Source organism: Callorhinchus milii, unplaced genomic scaffold, assembly GCF_018977255.1.
Source record: "Callorhinchus milii isolate IMCB2004 unplaced genomic scaffold, IMCB_Cmil_1.0 Scaffold10, whole genome shotgun sequence".
Lineage (NCBI taxonomy): Eukaryota > Metazoa > Chordata > Chondrichthyes > Chimaeriformes > Callorhinchidae > Callorhinchus > Callorhinchus milii.
The window spans coordinates 5,525,448-5,544,950 of NW_024704751.1; the positions used below are offsets into that span (position 1 = coordinate 5,525,448).

A 19,503-nucleotide genomic window follows, 5' to 3' on the forward strand; every position below is an offset into this window, starting at 1 on the left:
TGTATCTGTCCTGTGTGTGTGTGTATCTGTCCTGTGTGTGTGTGTGTATCTGTCCTGTGTGTGTGTGTGTGTATCTGTCCTGTGTGTGTGTATCTGTCCTGTGTGTAGCTAACCTGCCATTATAGTCAGCCCAGGCACTCAGGCAGACAGACAACAGCTGATCCAACCTCAACCACCAATATCAGCCACAGCCCCAGAAGGTTGAATGGCTTTAATGTGTAACAATAAAGACCATAGTTTACGTGAAATGTTCCAATAATAACAACAAAAGGATTCCCTCTTCACACCCAAATCTAATGGACGACAAATATACTGAGTCCAAGCAACGTTTTGAGAGGAGAAGTTGCTATTAATAATAATAATAATTAATAATAATAATTGAAACACTCTTGAGCTGTTGTACTTTGCAGACTAATGCAATAATCCTCGCGTTTGATATTGCGCCGTTCTCAATAATGATAAGCATTCTTCGCAGGATTTACTGTAAAGCGTAGTGACTGTGTAAGATCTCCGAGAGACGCGCCCACACTTGGAGGGCGCTATGTAAATGCAGGTGGTTGTTGCATTTTGTAGGCAAACCAACACCGCCGCCGCCGCCAACGACAACAACAACTCGAATTTACCTAGCGGGGTCGCGTTCTGGAGCGCTGATTTTCACACAGGAGGGCGGGGTGAAATTTTCTTGCCTTTCGGCCAGGACACGGGTGTAGTGACCGTATTCTTTGTGGGCTCCTTGGCCTCGATTGTGCCTTGAAGCAAGGTTGCGCAGAAAACATAGCAATAATAATCCTTGCGTTTGTAGGATCTGAAGCCTACAAATGTCAAATATGTCAAATACGGAATATATGTTATTAGGAATGTCCTCGGCTTCCACTTGCTGCCCGAGAAGTGCACTTTGTTTGCAGTAACCCAAGGTTAAATCCTCCATGACTTTTGTCCACATAGCAGTCAGTTCCAGCCGCTCCTCTTGTTGCTATTTGCCACGTAAATGACAAATAATTAGACCGAATGCTTTGGTGCAATTCATCAAGCGCCTGCCCTCTTCCCAGCCACCAAACGACAAGCGTGCCGGAAATAAACAGCTCTCGCTTTGCAGGAAAATAAATAAACAAACAAACAAACAAATAAATGTATGACAGACCATTGAGAACAGTGGGCCGTTCCCTAACGCTACCCCGCATTAAAGGTGCTACATAAGGCGATGACTTTATAATGTTCGATAACAACTTTTAAGAGAGAAGTAGATAACTATTTGGGGAGGACAGGTTCGCAGGGCTATGGGGAGAGAGCGGGGGAGCGGGATTGATTTGGACAGCTGTTTTCAACGCGCTGGCACAGACACGATGGGCCGAATGGCCCTCCTTCCGTGCCGTACAATTCTGTGATTCTATGATAAACGCAAGTTGTTGTTGTTGCCGCTGCTGAAATGGAGATAACTTTACTAAGGTCTTTGCGGCCTTTACATTTCTTTATTACCGATTAACTATTTGATACATTCAGCTACAAAACACAGAGCCACCGCACTTTACAGTAAATCTTGCGTAGCAATTTGAGACGTCCTCCCGACATGACAGACACTGCGGCAAATGTCAGGATTATTTACTCATTGGTAACAGCACGGCTCGCTGCTCTGTGACTGTATCCTCTAAGCGTGGAGTGCTGGATTTCAACCTGAGGTAGACTTAACCTAATTCACTGACACTGATGAGACCCTACAGATAACATTTCACTACAGTTCATTTCTTTTACATGGAAAGCCCTTCTCTTGCCATCAGCGGAGCTTGTTATTTACCTCAGTTTCCGTTGAGAGCATCCACATTTGTTCACATCACAAGGGCTCCACAGTGAAGTTTGATGCCTATAAAGGCAGCAGATCATTGGTCACCTCCGCAGGGAAACAGATAAGCAGCACTACAGTGACGTAGTGTAAAAGCGCAACAATATTTGGGAATGTATTCATAGCTGTAATTTAAACTGCAAAATGAATCACGCGGCACTTGAGAATGAGTAACACAGCACCAATTTGTTCAGCACATGGTATTATCGGAATAAAATATTTATTGGTGTGATGAAGGCTGCGGTCCATCGTTTGGGTGGAGGGATCGAATGATATTTGTTTCCATCTTAAGGTTTGTCTTCATTTTAAGTCATCCTCCGAATCCCTTTGAAGTGTTCAAATGAGGCAGCAACCCAGGATATCTGTTAATGTATCGCAATGCGAGACTCTCAGTCTCACCAGAGAGCAATGTTTGAGTGGTTTATCAGTGCCCTCTAAACTCTCGAGCTATGTCACATCCTTGAAACACATTGAGGCTGTAATATTCCCCCCACAGTGCTCAGTATCTAAAGGGCTTCTTTCTTACCGCACCTCACAGTAAAATCCAGCAAAGCGCTTTAAGACATACAAACGTAGGAGGAGGCCATTCAGCCCCTCGAGCCTGTTCCGTCATTCTATAAGATCATGTCTGATCTGCACCTCAAGTTCAATTACCCTCCCTTGGCTCCGTATCCCTCCAAACCCTGACCTTACAAATATAATGTCCTTCTGACGTGAAAGGCACGGAATCAAATGTAAGTTTCTTTTCCATTCCCCTCCTATTTTGCGAATGGCTTGCCTTCTCGCTTGGGGTCCCCCTTTCCTCCCCCCTCGCCATGTTATTGGTCGAACAAAACAACTAAATGTTCCCCGTAACTCTTTCCCCCCCACCATTGTTATCCAGTAAATGGTCAAGTTGGGAGATAAACCCGTGTCCTAAGCACAGGCATGAAACCCTGGAGCAACACTGTTTGTTGTAGATGTGAGCGGAAAAAAATAATTACTTGCACATGTCAAACCATTGTAGTTTGGACAAGGATGCAGAATGCGGCCAAGTCGGCGAGGGAAAGAATGCACTCTTGTACAAACACATAGGTTCGCTGGCCGAGATTGATGCCATCAGTGGGATGCGTTTTTACTGGCCAGTCAACTATCGACTGCACCAGAGGACAAATGGAGCGCGCTACGTGCAAGCCAAGACCTCTTTCACGGAGAAAAGATGTAATCGCTGGCGCTAAATAATTTGGACGGCAATGATCAGATCGGATAGAGAAAACCCAAAAAACACTTGTTGTAGGCACGAGAAGTGGCTTCAATGAGTTAACAGATGGGTTGGGTCGCAAGTTAGATTGCAGCAGAACAGCGTAGTTTAAGACAGCGCCACCAACCGATGGCAAAGCGCATTGCGAGTGCACGTTTCGCAGGATAACAAGATTTGGTTCGGAGGAAGAAGGCCCCTTTGGCCCCCCATACCCAAAGTATTTTGCTTTGGATCTGTCACTCCAGCAATGAGGTGAATAATAAATGAATCTGGAGAATTAATTCTTTTCTCTCGAACAGTGCTTCGGGATCTTTAACATCCATTCGAACCGGCAGCTGGGACCTTGGTTTACGTCTGGCCCCGTAGGGTGCCACCTCCAATGACGCAACGTTCCCCCAGCATTGCGCTGGGGAGTGTTAGTCACTGTGCGCCGGTTCGCAGGGGAACGGTTCTCTCGACAATGACTTTCCCTTGGTAAGAAATAGCAACAGGAATAAACCATTGTTAATCCGAATAATAGAGAAGTAATGCATCAGGCCATAATGGCGATGGCTTTAAAGCCCTCCAAGTATTAATGTTCCTTGGAATGTTTCCCAGCCAAGGCTCTGAGGCTTGTGGCAGTCACAGAAGAAATGGACGAGTATAAGACCAGGTAGCGAGGAACTGACTGTCCTGAAACGTCACTGCTCAAAATGCACGATTCACGCTGTTATCGTACCCCTGGGATCACCCAGTCGCACACAACAGACGCTGATGGGAGGAGGTCGCCTATCTTTGCACTGCAAATGGAAATGTTACCAGCGGAGTTTCACCCTAGAGCATTTTCCAAAAAAAAGGTCTCATGCTGGAGCACTTTCCATTGCAGTCTCAAAAGTCTGTTACAATCAAAATATTCCTATGAGAGGGACTCTTGTTACACTGCCAACCATGTCTGCTACTGTCTTCATGTTGACTTGCTCCAGACAAAGGAAAGCCAGAGGTCTGTTAGTGGAGGGCATTTTTATTTGACCAATTCTCGAACAGTGAGTGGGGGAAAGAGCTACGTGATCCGTGTTGGGTGTTCCCATTGCTTGTTAGCATTAGATAAGCACCCAGATCGTTCCATTTGTGCTAAGCAGCATAATCACCTCTTAAAACTCACTCACTAACTACCCTTGGGACCTAGAGAGTGAGAATACAGCCTTTTACATTTACACAGGACCCTTCACATAGAATAACAAGATGGAGGGGTAGAGGGATTGAGTTCCAGAGGTTAGGGGTGTCAAATCTGAAAGCTCGGCCAACTATGGCGACGCAGGTAGGGTGGGGGCCATGCAGCAAGGGGCCTGTTAGATTAAGCAGGAAATAGATCGTGAGAACTGGACATAGGAGGTGGCAGATACTGGGAAAACAATCCAGGAACAAGGACAGTATTCGAAAAGAGAAAGGAGTTTCTCCCGGTGTCCTGGCCAACAACCTCCCAAATAAAATTGGTGACTCACTCCATGACGGTTTGTGGGACATTGCTGTGTGCAACTGGCTGTCGCGTTTTGCCCACAAAATACAATTAATCCACTTTACAGTATATCCTGTGAAGCGTTTTGAGATGTCTCAATGATGTGATAAGGCTACATCAAATGAAAGATTATTATAAGCCACGTTTTACTTTTTCCACTGTAGCAAATGAACCAGCTTTAATTGTTGGGGTGGGACAGGGGCGAGGCCAAACTTATTACTGTAACCATGGTGAAATGGCAATGGATTTTGGACAAAAAAGCCCTGCTTGATTAAGTAACTAGATGCAAGTAACATAATATCTTGCATTTGAGCCTTGCACCTTTCATGTCAGGAGGATGTGTCATAGATTTATGTTTATGTATCACAGGATTTACAGTATAGTGCAGTGACTGTATTTTGTCTATGAATGCATAAGTCAACTTTTACACAGTCATGAAGTGATTAACCAATTTTATCTGGGGTATTTCAGCCAGGACACTGGGCGAAACTCCCTTCTGTTTGCCAGTAGAGCCATGGGATATTTAACATCAACCTGAACAGGTAAATGGAACCTGGTTTAACATCTCCTCTGGCAAATCAGTGTTCTCTCCCCCCCACTCCTCCTCCCAAAGCACTGCGTTTGTAGCGCCAGTTGAGTCAAGAGTTCAAAATATGGATGTGGAGCTATAACCTTCTGACTCAGAGGCGAGAGCGCTACTAACTGAACCAGTCTGACACCTCAGGTGAACTTGCTCGTTTCCCTGTCTCAAGTTCTTTAGTGAGTCACGGAGAATAATCCCCAATTGTTTTGGTTCAGGGTTTGTATGAATTGCAGCTGATCCTGGCCGCTTGACACGGATTCTTGTGCCAGTTCCTCGAGTCTTTCAGCAACTCGATGTAAACAAATACAAAAACAAGATGCCCTCCATTCCCACTCTGCCCAAAAATAAGTACATATAAATAGTTTGTATAAACTACAAACTGTAAACTGTTTTCAGATGGGATTTAACGGTAGACAGACCATAGCGTACTTAAGAGCCCATAATTGAAAGGCATATTGTACTTGGATCTAGGTTTGGTACTTTGTAAGGTTATACTTAGATGATGCTGGTTATATAATGGGATATGAGCAACATTGTTTTGCTACTTTTGACCGTCTGTGACTGGATCTGGCATGCATTTTGCTGAAGTCAACTAAAACCAGGACAAATAATGGTTTAATGCTGTAAAGGAGTAACTTGGGAAGACTGTGTGCGATCATGGGAAACGCAAAGTAGGACAAGACCTCAGGCGGTTACCAAATGCGAGGGATGTTGTGAAAACTCAATAGGATGATTCTGGCCATTTGAAAACGGAAACCATTCTTATCAAAGACAGCAAAACAAGAATAAGAGGAGGCCATTCAGCCCATTGAGCCTGTTCCACCAGCTTTAGATTTGGAAGACCTTTTTAATCCAATTGCTCTACCCTTTTGCTTTAACCCTTAAAACCATTTCAATTCTCGGTCTTTTTTTAAAAAAACATTATTCCTGTTGATTCCATCTTGCAATTTTCCAGCACAGAGTATTTCACAACTTCAGAACGCTGTCGGTATGAAAAAATGCATTCTGACCTCAGCCTTATTTCTTCTCACTTAGCAACCCAACTGAAGTTGATTAAAAGATGATAAAACACTCAATAAAACACGCAAAAAGGATTCATCGTCCAAAATAAAAATTTATTCATTTTTGTAACAAGAACATTGGATTTCATACAACAGTGCATGACTTCACATTAAGCAACGTAGCGCACTTGCATAAAAATCTACAGTGGAACACCCCATAATAATAAAAAAAATACAGTAAATGTCAATCTTAACAAGTGGAGAGCGAATCCAGTGGCAGAAAAGGGTCAAATCAACGGAGTGAGTTGAAGTATGATAAGCGATGAGTCCTGACTTGGAAACCGGTGTCCACAAAATGAGTGCGTGGAACAAAAAAAATATTTCAACCCGGATGGGTTCTAGATTGTGCTCTGACTACTTACCCACCACCCGCAGCCCCCCACACATCTCAACAAGCACACACACACACACACACAGATTTATTTGAAAAGGCATTTGCTACTCCTGTCAAAATAAAGGAAATATTCCTTCTCTGTGATCAGTGAAGAGGTTTGAAAACACGCTGCACCAATCAAATAGCATCAAGCTAGAATAAAAAACAAAAGCTCTTGTTTTTCAAACTAAACAGAACCACCAGAATGAATTAAAAGCGGATTTTTAAAAAAAAACACAATGCAGTACATGTGGCGAGTCACAATTTACAGGATTTTTTTTATTTAAAAAAAAGCAACTTGCAGAATATACTGTGTAAAAATAAATCAGTTTCGTACGCACAAAGCGAGTGCAACTACCGACCAGCAAGGCAAACAGGACGACACGTGCAACTCCCTGCCCGTACGGTACAAGTTATAATTTAAGAAAAATGTATTGTACAGCTTGAATATTCACAATGTAAACAATAATAACCATAACCACTGTCGGAAAAGGACTGCCTACATTTGATTTGTACAAAAAACCGAAATGCGCTTTAAAAACTGAATTGCGTTGGTTTAATAAAAAGCCTCTGAGTGACTCCTGCATTTAAACTTCGAGCAGAAGCCTTGTGGCTGGCTCTCCTGAGCAAATAATACATCTTACATTACTCTTTAGGTAACAAAAAAAAACCTCCACATTTTGGTTACAAGTCTGATGTCCTCCCTCAATTTAAAACTGTAAAGAACTGCAAATCTGTCATCGGTTATTGCAGTTTGGAACATCCTGGTCATTTTGCTGCTTTTTTTTTTAAAAGCTGCGATTGATAAACCAAATGCACGACAGGGCAAGCGTGAGCCCTGATAATGTGGGGCAATGGGGTGGGGGGGGGGCGAAGGAGTATGGTGGGGGCGGCTTAAAAATAAAACACAATCAGCACGGCAGCCCTCCAGTCTGAGCAAATATGCACCCACGTCATTACCAAGAACTACAAATGCCAAACGTTCCCTGTTACTCGGTGCACATGGGGCAGAAGATTAGTTCGTGATCTAACAGAGCCATGATATGCAACCGCAGGTCTTATCTGGTGGAACCTGACTCTTTGCCTTAACTACGCAAACTGCAGTCCGAGTTCAATGGGACGGTAGTGGAAGGGACCTCACCCCACGCCTTTTCCACACACATCCCTCCCCACATTCTAAATGGGGGTTGATTGGGAAGAAACAGCCCTCTCCCTCCCACACACACGCCCTCCTGTAAAAAGAATGGAGAAAACAGAAATGTGCAAAAGATTAAGATATAAGATTTCCAGGAACATACACGCCGGTATTCTGTAACGCAGGGTTTTTGTCTTCGCGCAGGACTTTTAAAAGTTCACAGATCCTGTTTTATGAGAAGGTTCGTCGATTGAAACTGTTGCGTTGTTTAAAGTAAAACTCTGCCGTTCGTAGCTGAATTGGTTTAAAAATCCTGCAGGGATGGACTGCGGGAGGGGGAAAACAACTCCCGCAGTATGCACAGGCACATACATGAAACATCTAATCATCGAGCACTTTAGCTGACTTTATTTAAAAAAGGATCTTCGCACAATATCCCAGATAAAGTGGAAAAGCATCTTTGTAAGAATGGGTTCCTGCCCACAGTGACGAGTTTTATCTAGGCTTTTTTAAAAAAAACGTAGCATTTGTGCCCTGGTAAAATATGTGCGAGATTGAAAATCAAAGATATGTTTGGCAAACAGCAGTATAATGACTGACATAATAAACTGTGCGGGAGGGATGTACATTGACCAGGCGGGAAAATAAGGTACAGAGAAGATAAGCAGGTGGAAGAGAGGGAGAAGAAAAATGATTCTTTCAAGAATACCACCGTTTTCTCGTCTTATCTTCTTTTTTCGGTACATCTAATCTAGAATTTGGAGTGATACCAGACACAGCAGGTTTTATAATATTCCAAACAGTGCAAATCTCTAACTATTTATCCAAGGAAGACTTTTCTTGATATTCTTTCACACTACTGCTGCTATTACTGAATGAGTCGCTTTGTTTTTAAACATAAAACGCAAAAATAGCAAATTGCAATCCAAAACATTTCCAGTCCGTATCAAGAAATCTTGCCCTTATTGAATGCACACTTAGAGGCAAGAAAACCAACAAACAATGAAGTAGACACACAAGTAACAGAAATAAAGGCGTGAAGTCGATTTTGTTTCCAAATAAAACATGAAAACAGAATGAAGAGTTTACTGTTTTTGGGGGGGAAAATGCTCATGAAAACAAGACACTGGATTAAGATTAAACATGTGCGATGAATTTTAGTCCTTTTCAACAGGAATATCAGAGGCAGCACTGTAGGGGCAGAATGTACAAAAGTGACGCGGGGAGACAGAGTTCAGTTGACTTATTACAAAGATTTCCCTTCAACTGATATTGGAGGGAGCCGCTGGGAGTCCCACAGTAGTGTTCAAGTAATACTTCAGATTAACCCTGAATACAGACCACCTTCAAAGAACACACAAGCCAACACAATAACTAGCCGCATCCATCCGCTTGCTTCATCATTCTCACGGTAACAGACAAGAAGGAAGGTTCAGCAGAGAGGAGATTGGAAAAAAAACGTGGCGGCTTCTAACAGTCTCTGAGTGGCTCTTTATGAGCAGGGATCCACGGATCATTAAGGTCTGGATGTGGCGAGGGCACTTTCAGGATGGATATGGCCTGCTGAGCACCAGGTTTTGCGATAATGGTTGAGATAATGAGGTATAATCCAAAGGAGTCAAACAACCATTTTCACAACAAGTGTATATTATACACTTACTTTTTTGAGGGGGGGGGGGGCAAAGAAAGGAGGAGGCAATCTAAAACTATATACAAGTTAAACGTGGCTAGTGGATTCAAATTCTGGGGATAGAGTACATTGCTTTAAAAACTGCTTTGGGAAGAGGGGCAAGATTAGTACTCTTATGATGAGAATATTTCTACAAATGGTTTAGTAGGGTGAGTGTTGTGAATGATTAAAAAAAAAGCAACAGGTTGTGTTAAGTTTACTGAACAAAAAATCAGAATTTATCAAAATAGTTGCTTTTCCCTGATTTTCCTGATGGAGAGGTATATTTACGTCAATGAATCTGCAATCAAACACCTTCATTCATTGTGTTGTGGATGGTGTGTTCCTATAAATAAGGTCATATGGTTAAAAGGGTTCAGTTTTAATCGCACTCTTTTCAGTCGACCCACGGTTTCACGAGCTTCCAAAAAAAAAATCACCCTCCCTCATGTTTAATATATAGAAAACAAACTATAAAGTGCATGTTCCTTAGACGCTTGCCCGATTTATATACAAAAGGCAAGGTTTAGGATCACATAGTATTATATAAAGGATTGGATGTCCGCTTTCTCTCATTAGTCATTTTTAGTCTCCTCAGTGGATGAGTTCGACCGTGTTGCACTCGAGGAGCTATAGCCATCAGTGAGGTGTGGCTACAACTGTCCAGCTCTGAAGGAGACGGTGAATTTATTGGTGGAAGGTTTTCCTCTGCACTTTCTAGCGGACTCGGTTGGGTTGACTCGAATGTTTTGGCGTATTGAATTGTGGGCTTCTCTACAGGTTTGCTTTGGACAATGTTCTCTGATGTTTTAAGTTGCTCCATAAAGCACCTTGTAGCCTGGAGTTCTTGTTGGGGGACACAGATGGAAACGACGCACAGTTTTTTGCTGGGCTCATCCTCCTCGGAGCACTTGTCTCTTAACTCGCGTGGGCTTTGAACGCTCCACGATGTGTTGTCGTACGAATCAAAAAATGTTCGCCAAGTCTCAGAACTATCAGAGTCTCTTTTAGATACATCGTCCATTGAGAGCTCCAAGCAACCAAGCTTGGCTATAGATGCTGAGCGCTTCATCTGTGATGGAGTTGTGAGACCTGCCTGCCTTATCCGAGCTTCAATTTCTTTTGCTCGCTGCTTAACCATCCCTGGAGTGCTGCTTAGTTTACTGATGCCGTTATTGTTAGAGATATGACTAAGGTTGGGTGCGAGACTGGAGGAATCGGACGCCTCCTGCATCTCTTGGAAACTTTCCTCAAACCTGTTGAAACTCTCTCGGATACTTTCATCAAACCTGTCGAAACTCAACTGCAAGTCTTCATGACTCAAGTAAGCGATACAGCGAGTGCCTGTCCTTTGCAAAGACATCTCGCTGGTTTCAGTTTCCTGAAGTTCGTTCTCTGAATGGATCAATTTGTCACCAGGGATCTCTGCATCAGTGTCTGTGCTTAGTTCTGTGACACCTTCCAGATGTACTATATGCGACTGATAAACATGTTCCGAGCCTATTGATGGTGAATGCGAAATATGAGTGATAAAGGCTGTCATTTCGTCATTAGCTGAGCTATCATCTTCCTCTTCAGAAGGACTGCCAAGTGTGAAGGTCACCTCATTCATTTCTCCCTTGCATTTTTGGGTCAAGGTTGGAACATCCAATGGCAAAAGCTCTAGCAGCCTCGAAGTCTGAGCAGGCCGTACCTCTGTCTTGATTTCTTGATCATCTGCAGAATGGGCAACTGTATCCTTTCTGTTTGCTGAAGACTTTTCCTTAACAGACTCCCCAGACAAGCCAAAGGTATCATTATCTTCTTGAGATGCAAGTTGTTTAACTGCATGGATATACTCAATAATCTCAATTCTCTTTGGAAGTTGCATTTGTGAACTCAGTTGCTCAGAGGTTTCATAAGAATGTATTGTTCTACGTTCCACTAACTCAGATTCTGCTTGGGCCATTTTCTGCCTCGGTTGTAACTCGTGCTCCAAAGTATCCGTGGTTAATTCATCACTGAGAGGCATATTGTGCTCTGTTGACAAAAATATACCTTCGACTGTGCTTTCATTTTCTTCATCCTTGAATGTAGATGTTGATTCGAGAGAGTCATCCTCACTCTTATCCTTCACCACAGATTCGGTGCTTGTAACGCCGTCAATTCTGGAGCTTTTGCGTATTGGTAACGTGACCACACATGAATTTTGTTCCTGCTCTTGCTTTAACCTTTGCTCAAACTCCTTAGTGGCTCGTTTCACTGATCCAGGACACCATTTTGCCACTTGGTTGTGGTTTATGGTCGCATCCTGTGCCAACTCTTCGTGAGGCTCCTCGCTGTTCGTGACTGCTATACTTACTGGACTGTGTTCGTCGGGTTCAGGTTCAATCAGATCTCTGACTTTCTCACAATTATTTTCGGCTGTGGAGTACCTTTCTGCACCAGATTTGTTTGCAGCATTGGCATTTTCTGAAAACCAATGCAACTCTGTTGTCAGTTCATGAATTGTATTTCTCTTTGGTGGATTGGGTGGGATACTTTCAGTCTTACTTTGGCACAAGCCTGAAGCCTGGTTGATGGACTCTATTTCTGTCACTATTTCTTTCACAGATATAACATTTAACGACTGAGATCTTGTTAGTGAATATTTCTTGGTTAACGTTTTTGCTAGCAGATTCTCCTAGAGAAAGAAGTAAGAAAATTTACAAACGTGCAGCAAATTACATTCCCTCCCACCAACATAAGCAACTTTTATGTGAAGCTTACACATATAGCAACTAAGATCACTATTACCCTGAGTACCTCAGCTGAACTTGGAACCTGAGTTTACATAACAGTGAGTTTCCTTTGGAGACCGAAATAATTTATACAGGTTTACAGATATCCTCCACAGGGAAAGAGGGGGAAGGGTTAAGCAGGAATTCCCCGGGGTTGAATTGGTGACAAGGAGATGTGTTTGACAAAGCCAGACAGTAATCAAAAGCAACCTTGGGAGTTTTAGACATGTCAACACTGGGTTCAAAGTCCTAATTTCAGCAGATCAGCGGTGACTTGAAAAAGTGGGCATCACCAAGCCTTTGTCTATAAAAGGTATCTCTCTCTGTCTCTCTCTCACACACGCACACACACACACACACACACACACACACACACACAGACAGACAGACACACACTTTCCAGCTATGGTCACTGGATAATCAGCAGCAGTGGAAAACTTGGATAACTTATCCTCTCGCTCGCCCTGGGACACAAAGACCAACTGTTCTGCTCCACTCCCATCCTGATTTGAGACCAGCTGAGCACAGAGCAATGATTATAACCTCTTTCCTGCCTGGTGTACGTGGCTCATCATCAGAGTTACCCAATGAACCACTTGATCAAATTAGCTTTCATCTAAATTATGGCTCTCGGTGGAAAAACAAAAGGCAAAAAATCACAATATGAACAATTTCTACCTTATTGGTCTCCTCACTATTGCCACGGTCTGTCAATTCTGCCGCTTGGGCAACACTCTCCTCTGATACGACTGCCTGGTCATCTCCAGGCTGTTGCTGTTCTTCATCAGCTCCTTTTGTGGTACAGCACCTCCCTTCACCAAGCTCCTCCGTCTTTGAGTTCAAATGGGCTCGACTCCTACCCTCCTGGGAAAGCTCTATGAATTTTTCTCTGGCGCTAAAAAAGTCTATTCGGTCAGGACTCGAGCAGGAAGCTTCGAGATGCTCATTGGAGGGCGAGAGCGGTGAAGCCATCTCCTGCGACGCTATGTGATCATCTGGCTGAGACTCGGTTTCAAGTAATGGCAACAAAATGCAGTCTGTAACAGAACTAACGGGATCGTTTTCCAGAGAATTGGTTTCTAAATCGGGCAGAGCTGTGATGTGTGTCCTCGGTGAAGCCAGTTCATGATGGGGCAAAGCCTCTGTGCGTTTTTCAGCCTGGCAGTTATGAATAGGAAAACTATAAGCTTCTGAGCTGCAACCAGCACAAATCTTGGAGATACTATCAGTATCGGTGGCCGTGCCCATTCGCTTGGTTGCCCAACTCCTGTCAGAACAATCGTCAGCAGAATTACATTTTGCTACGGGATTGAATTTGACCTGCTCCTCATGCAGTCCTGGTAAAACAGTGTTCAAGTCTGAGGTTTGGGGATGGTAGAACTGTGCATCTAGTAGGTCAGTGGATGGCTCTGCGCTGGAGATGCTGTCCCTTCTGTTGAAGTCAACCATAGACTTATTAATACGCTCGTGAGGGCCAGAAAGATCACCGTCGGAGTGCGAGCGCCATAATTTGTTGTGTCGCTGTTTGCTGCAATAAAAGAAAAAAGCACTTTAAACAAAATTCCAATGTGAAGTATTTCTGCCAGAACAAATGAGATGCAAGTGCTCTTAAAACAAGGAAGAAATATTTCCAAATGCTCTGAACCATCTTCTTATCTACATCAAACATTTCTTTCGGAGTGGATAAAATGCAAATGATAATATCTTTGGCAGCCAGACTTGATTTATTGGGGCAAAAATATACATGAAATGCACAATTTCCAACTGTTGTTCATCTCTATGTGCAAAGAGTACTGCACCTCACAGCTACTTTCACAAAAGGAATGACTTATCAGAAGATTTAAAATCCCACTGAAATCTTTACTGTGTGTGTGCATGTGTGTGTATGTGTGCGGATGCAGGGATTAAAACTGGGATAAAGAAATCTCTTTTTAAAAATGATAAATTGTCATACAGTTTCACAGAATTTTGTGGAAGTATTGCACAATTTCAATTCTGAACTCAAATGAATCATGAGCAAGGAGTATCCTACCCACTGTAACCCATCATTAAGATGACCTCTTTACAGAAAGAGTATAGATGTGAAGAGAACAAAGCACATGTCATGAAACCGGATTGATGAATGTGTAGTGTAAAATCTGCAGATAAAAAACCACGTAAATATTACTTCCGAGAAGCTCTATTCCTGTGTATGTTTCGAGGGAACATTTTGCAATGACTGTCATGCAGAAAGTTGCATAACTTTAGAAAACAACCAGGCTTCCTTGATAGTGAAAAAGTCGGCGTGTACTGTCAGCTGCCTCTGCTAACGTGATTGCTTTCTCCCCCCTCTAAATATCACCTGCTTCAAAGCCAAAAATAAGTCTCAGATGTCCCTCTGGATATTTTCAAAGTTGCCATAAATAGATTACATCACTAACCAAGAAGTACTGAAATCCTTTTCCCTGAGAAACACGTGTTTACATGGACAAATTCATCCAAATACAATGAGGCCCAGGCATGCAATAAACAGGAATCCTGACTTCACATCTCTTGGCCTCGTGGGTCCTTGGAAACGATTGCAGGGATTTTGGACGAGCACAACATTTTTTTGGTACTCACAATGTTCCGCAAATGTGCAAAGGGCAATGGGGTCCATTATGCGACTTGAGTAAACGCTTATGTAATGGACTTAAAAACGATTGCAGATTGAGAAAAACTTAAATAATCACAAGCGCAATTTCCTAAATCCAACTGGTAGATTCAGAATAGATTCTTAAAGTATTACTACACCGAGCTTCGCATCAAACTGAGTTTGCCATTGCAATGTACTTTTTTTTATTAAATGGCTTGACTTTTATTTCAAAGAACCACACAGGTTGTTTGTATTGGTATCATCTTTCCTGTCATACAACAGGGTCTATTTTGGAGTATGAAGCCATGGGTTTCAGCGAATGGAACATACGTTGAATACTTTGTAGAAAAAAAAATGTTCGGTAGTTTGCAACCTGATATCTCAAACACAAGCTTTCCCTGTAACTGTTCAGAGATGCGGTTCAAAACTATTCCGCACTGAGGTACAGCTCGTGAAAGTCAAAGGGATCGCCCCATACACACAAAAATCTCTCATGAGTAAACAAAACATGTTTTTATTAAATAAACTTACGCAGCCAGACAGAGAAAAGAAGTCGATGAACCAGAAGTTTAAGCTGGTAGGTGGCACAGACACAATCAGTTAAATGGCTTTCTGTGCAGAATATTTCTACGCTTATAACTCATGCCCAAAATTGAAGACAATCTCGATGACCATCCGCATCCACACTGATGTACCTACCTAGCTAACAAGATGCCCTGGTACTCCTCCAATTGCTTCATGAAACTTGGATTGGGTTTGGTTACTCCCCGCTTCTCCTTCACATAACTGTAAGCTCTGTCCAGGTTCCAGCCATATTCTTTCATTGCATATGCAATGACTGTTGACGCAGACCTGCTGATGCCCATTTTACAATGAACAAGACACTTGCAACCATCTTTCCTGATGCAAGGGAAAAGAACAAATTGTTAGGATTGCACTCTTTTAGAGCTCCAGCGATATTTCCAGATTTCGAAGCTAAGCATTGGGATCACTCACAGGAAACTGTTGAAGCCAAAACCTATCCCACAAGGCAAATCGATGGCAACTAAAATATTTTTTGAGAACATATTTTTCACTGATTCAAATCAGGCTTTAAAAAATGACTTCCTGTTAGCATTGGAAAGGAAGCTGGTTATTTTAAGATTTCTGAAAAGAATCAAGTTCTGGAAATACTGTACATCTGTCGATGAGTTACAATCCATTTGAATTCCAAATTTCCACCAAGAAACATCTTGAATTAATATTTAAGGCATGAAAGCCCGTCAAACTGTTGTGCCAATTGCATCGGTTCCAACGCATCACTATGGGAATAGTCCTGAGAATAGCACGACCGTGTCTGCGAGTATAGATCATTAAGTTGTCAGAGAGGGGATGGTTGCTTATTTTTAAAGTTGTTAAGTTTTCTTTAATTTAGTGCTAGCAACAAGCTTCCCCATTGTGTTGGCACAAATTAGACATATATGCATGCTCTTTGTCTGTATGGGTTCCAATGGTAGGGAAGGTCCTTTGATCCTCGAACCAGACATTCTTCCCAGATTAGGTATTATTGTATTTCTAAAGCTTTTAGTTCATGGCAGAGAACCAAATGATCAAAAGCAATTTTCTTGCATAACAATGGTCCCTTGCTATAACCAAATATTTGGGTCCCAGCCAAATTGTACATTTAAAATTACACCAGATCATGTTGTCTATGCAAGTGGCGTTGGTATCCTCAGGGACTAATCAGCATCTCCAGTGCCTCAGTTTGCAAATTTATGACATTTACAGAAGCAATATTATCAGCAATTCCCTGCTTTCAGAAACACCTTTGTGAATACAAAGGCAGGACGGAGAAAAAGCTATGCAAATGTCACAGGACTGCTTCAAATACTAGCGAAGGGGAGTTGCTTGGATAATTTTCTAAATAATAAGAATGTTTTATTCACGAGTTACGCATTCAGTGAGCTACTGGCTATGATGTGGTATGTGCAAGTAATTTCTGCCATTTTGCGATCAGTTATTCAGCATGAAAGATCAGTGCCATCCAAGAGTTCTGGTGTAAAATGCTGTACATTACAAAATGGATTTACTGTGAAGAGAGGGGGCAATCGAAAAGATTCATTTGTAAAGGATTACTTGCAGCAACAAAAACTCAAATGGATGATGAGGTATAGGAACATAATGCTGGATTTATTACTGAAAACAGCTAGATGTTTAACCAGCAGCAAAATGCTATGAGGCCGGGAGCACCTTATGGTTAGGAAAAGATTTATAATGTAGTCCTGCAATAAAAATTTTTTTTAAAAAAAAACAGAATTTTAATTACCAGAGGTATTCAGTTAAAAGAATTGCTGTTTAAAGAGGGATTTTTCTCAAGTTCCTGTCCATTTTGTGAGGTTGTGCACTAAAGGTGGATTGGCAATGATTAAGAATTATCTTATCCCACAGAAATGACAAGGCACTCATTTTCTGCAAACGCTGTCAAAATCGAAGTTCTTTTTCGATATGAAAATATACAAACAAAAGGAAGCTCATTCAGTTGCGTACTTTGCTTTCGAGATGAATTTGTAGGTGTCATTCCAATACGCAAGCAGGTCTGTAGCCTCTTCATCGTATACTCTGATATTGTGGTACTCAAACATTCCTGGGAAGAAGTTATCTATCTCCCGAGTTACGTTTAAGATGTACCGAACCCTGAATTAAAACATGAAGGTCACGTTATTGCCATGTTAAGGATCACACTTAATACTTACTCACATTTCAGGTACTTCTTACATTATTGTTGCTGCTTTTGTTGCTGCTTCACAGGTTTTTAACTGTGAAGTGTAGCAACTGTGTATTTTGTAGGCGGATCCGAAGCCAATTTGTACAGTACAGTAATATCCCACAAACAGAATATTTTGCTTGGGACCTTTCCCATTTTATTTTGTGAATTTCCTTCAAATAGCTAGCATGGCACAGGACAACAACAGACCTGATGTGCCTGCAGGGGGAGATGTAGTTCACTGAGATCAGTTTAGATGCTGAATTATGCACAGCTTTGATCTAAAAATCACTGTATACAAAACGTCTGCTGAGAACCATTATAAAACACGTCAGAAATCTTGCACTGGATGTTATATCTAACAAGTTATGCAAGCTACTACGCAATTCTAACCCATCAATGATATGATTTATTGGCAACTTGTTAACAGTGACATAACAAAATTTAACTGTTTAAACACTGATGTTTACGAGGTTTAAGGAGATTTATGCACAAACTATGAAGGCACAAGGCACTGAATTGACACACACAGAGTTCAAATGTGCGTCACTGATTTCCTACATGGTTGACCTTGACCCATGTCATCAGGGCAGCTGCCGTGGAGTCCTGTAGCTCAGTGGTTAGAGCACTCGCCTTGCAAGCAAGACACCTGGGCTCAATTCCAGGCAGGGTGAAACCTTAGGCAAGTTTCCTTACTCCACACGCCTAATAATAATCCCTCTAAAACAAAACAATAATAAATTGGTCATTTTCAATCCACGACTGTTTGTGGGACGCTGCTGTGCGCAATTGGCTGCCACACTTCCCCCACAAATATACGGTCAATTCAATTTAGTCTATCCTGTGAAGCGCTTTGAGATGTCGAGAAGACGTGAAAAGCGCTATATCAAATGCAAGGATTATTATTATTTTTATAAGAAAAAGGAAGTTGGTTTCTCACAGGGAGGATAAATCCACAGCAAGAACAATCGACCAGGTTACCCTTGAAATACTTGCACTCAAAGAGACCAGGGAGTGAGTACGTCTTCTGTCCCCTCCCTTTGGCTAGGGAACAGCACCTGGTCAATGGGACTTTTGATGAAAAAAGGTTTTAGATTGAAAATATGTCCCACAAACAGCCATGAATTGAATGACATCTTCTATCTAGAGGATCGTCACTGGGAGAAACTCCTCTTTTTTCAAAAAGTGCTGCAGGATCTTTAATGTCTGCCTGAACAGGCAAACGGGACATCGTTTAACACGTGATCCAAAGTACGGCACCTCTGACAATGCAGCTTCCCCCAGCACTGCACTGGAGTATCAGCCACGACTATTTAGGGGAAGATTTTCCATTTCCAATGGGCTTTGTGTGCAGAACAACAACAACAACAAGATTCCATTTATTGAGCGCCTTTCACGTCGGGAGGACGTCCCAAGGCGCTGTACAGTTGGGTCAGGACCCGAGCAGAAGTGTACGATTGAGCCAGGGAAGTACTGTTTTCGATACAAAGCACTTCCCCATTGAAAGTATCGTAGGAAAAGAGGTTTAAAGATGCCCGGCTGGTATGGGATGTGCATTGTATCCTGTGTTAAGCAGGTTCAAATAAAGCCAAAGGCTGTGGGTGCCTGGATTTCGCCCCATTCACTCTGCAGCACCCGCAGCAACATGGCAATAACGGAGGAAGTTCAAACTTGCACCTGCCCAGTTGGCAATGTTTTTTCTCTGGCCATGGAGCGTACCAGAACTCAAGGGAAGAGCAAACTGCAATGCTGGCTTGCTGGGGCAGGATGGTATCCAACAATGCATGGGGTGGCACCTGCTGGCCACAGATAAAGACCCATCTCCAGAGGCAACAGCGATGCCTTGTTTGGCTCATGACCATCAGCTAAATGGGTCCCTGATCTCTCCTTTCTCTGTGGAGACACCACAACTTCTCATCCTGCTGGGAGCCACACTACATGATCACCAGTGGGCTTTTCACAAGCAGATAAGAAATCTCAGACATTACCCTTCA

General features: G+C 42.5%; 2 protein-coding genes across 4 annotated transcripts in view; both read right to left on the reverse strand.

Moving 5' to 3' along the window:
- LOC103183340 (coronin-6) overlaps positions 1-1,810 on the reverse strand; it is a 52,252-nt gene extending 50,442 nt beyond the window's left edge. Inside the window, exon 1 of the mRNA XM_007900768.2 lies at positions 1,793-1,810. The gene's annotated coding sequence lies outside the window, so the exon portion shown is untranslated. The remainder of the gene's footprint in view (positions 1-1,792) is intronic.
- Positions 1,811-6,249: 4,439 nt separating this feature from the next.
- ssh2a (slingshot protein phosphatase 2a) overlaps positions 6,250-19,503 on the reverse strand; it is a 67,046-nt gene continuing 53,792 nt past the window's right edge. For all 3 annotated transcript variants that reach the window (XM_042338466.1, XM_007900772.2, XM_007900774.2), the window contains 4 exons: positions 17,293-17,439; positions 15,466-15,666; positions 12,831-13,680; positions 6,250-12,055 (listed from right to left, as the gene is read on the reverse strand). In XM_042338466.1, coding sequence (XP_042194400.1) covers positions 9,926-12,055; positions 12,831-13,680; positions 15,466-15,666; positions 17,293-17,439 — 3,328 coding nt within the window. In that variant the 3' untranslated portion in view covers positions 6,250-9,925. The remainder of the gene's footprint in view (positions 12,056-12,830; positions 13,681-15,465; positions 15,667-17,292; positions 17,440-19,503) is intronic.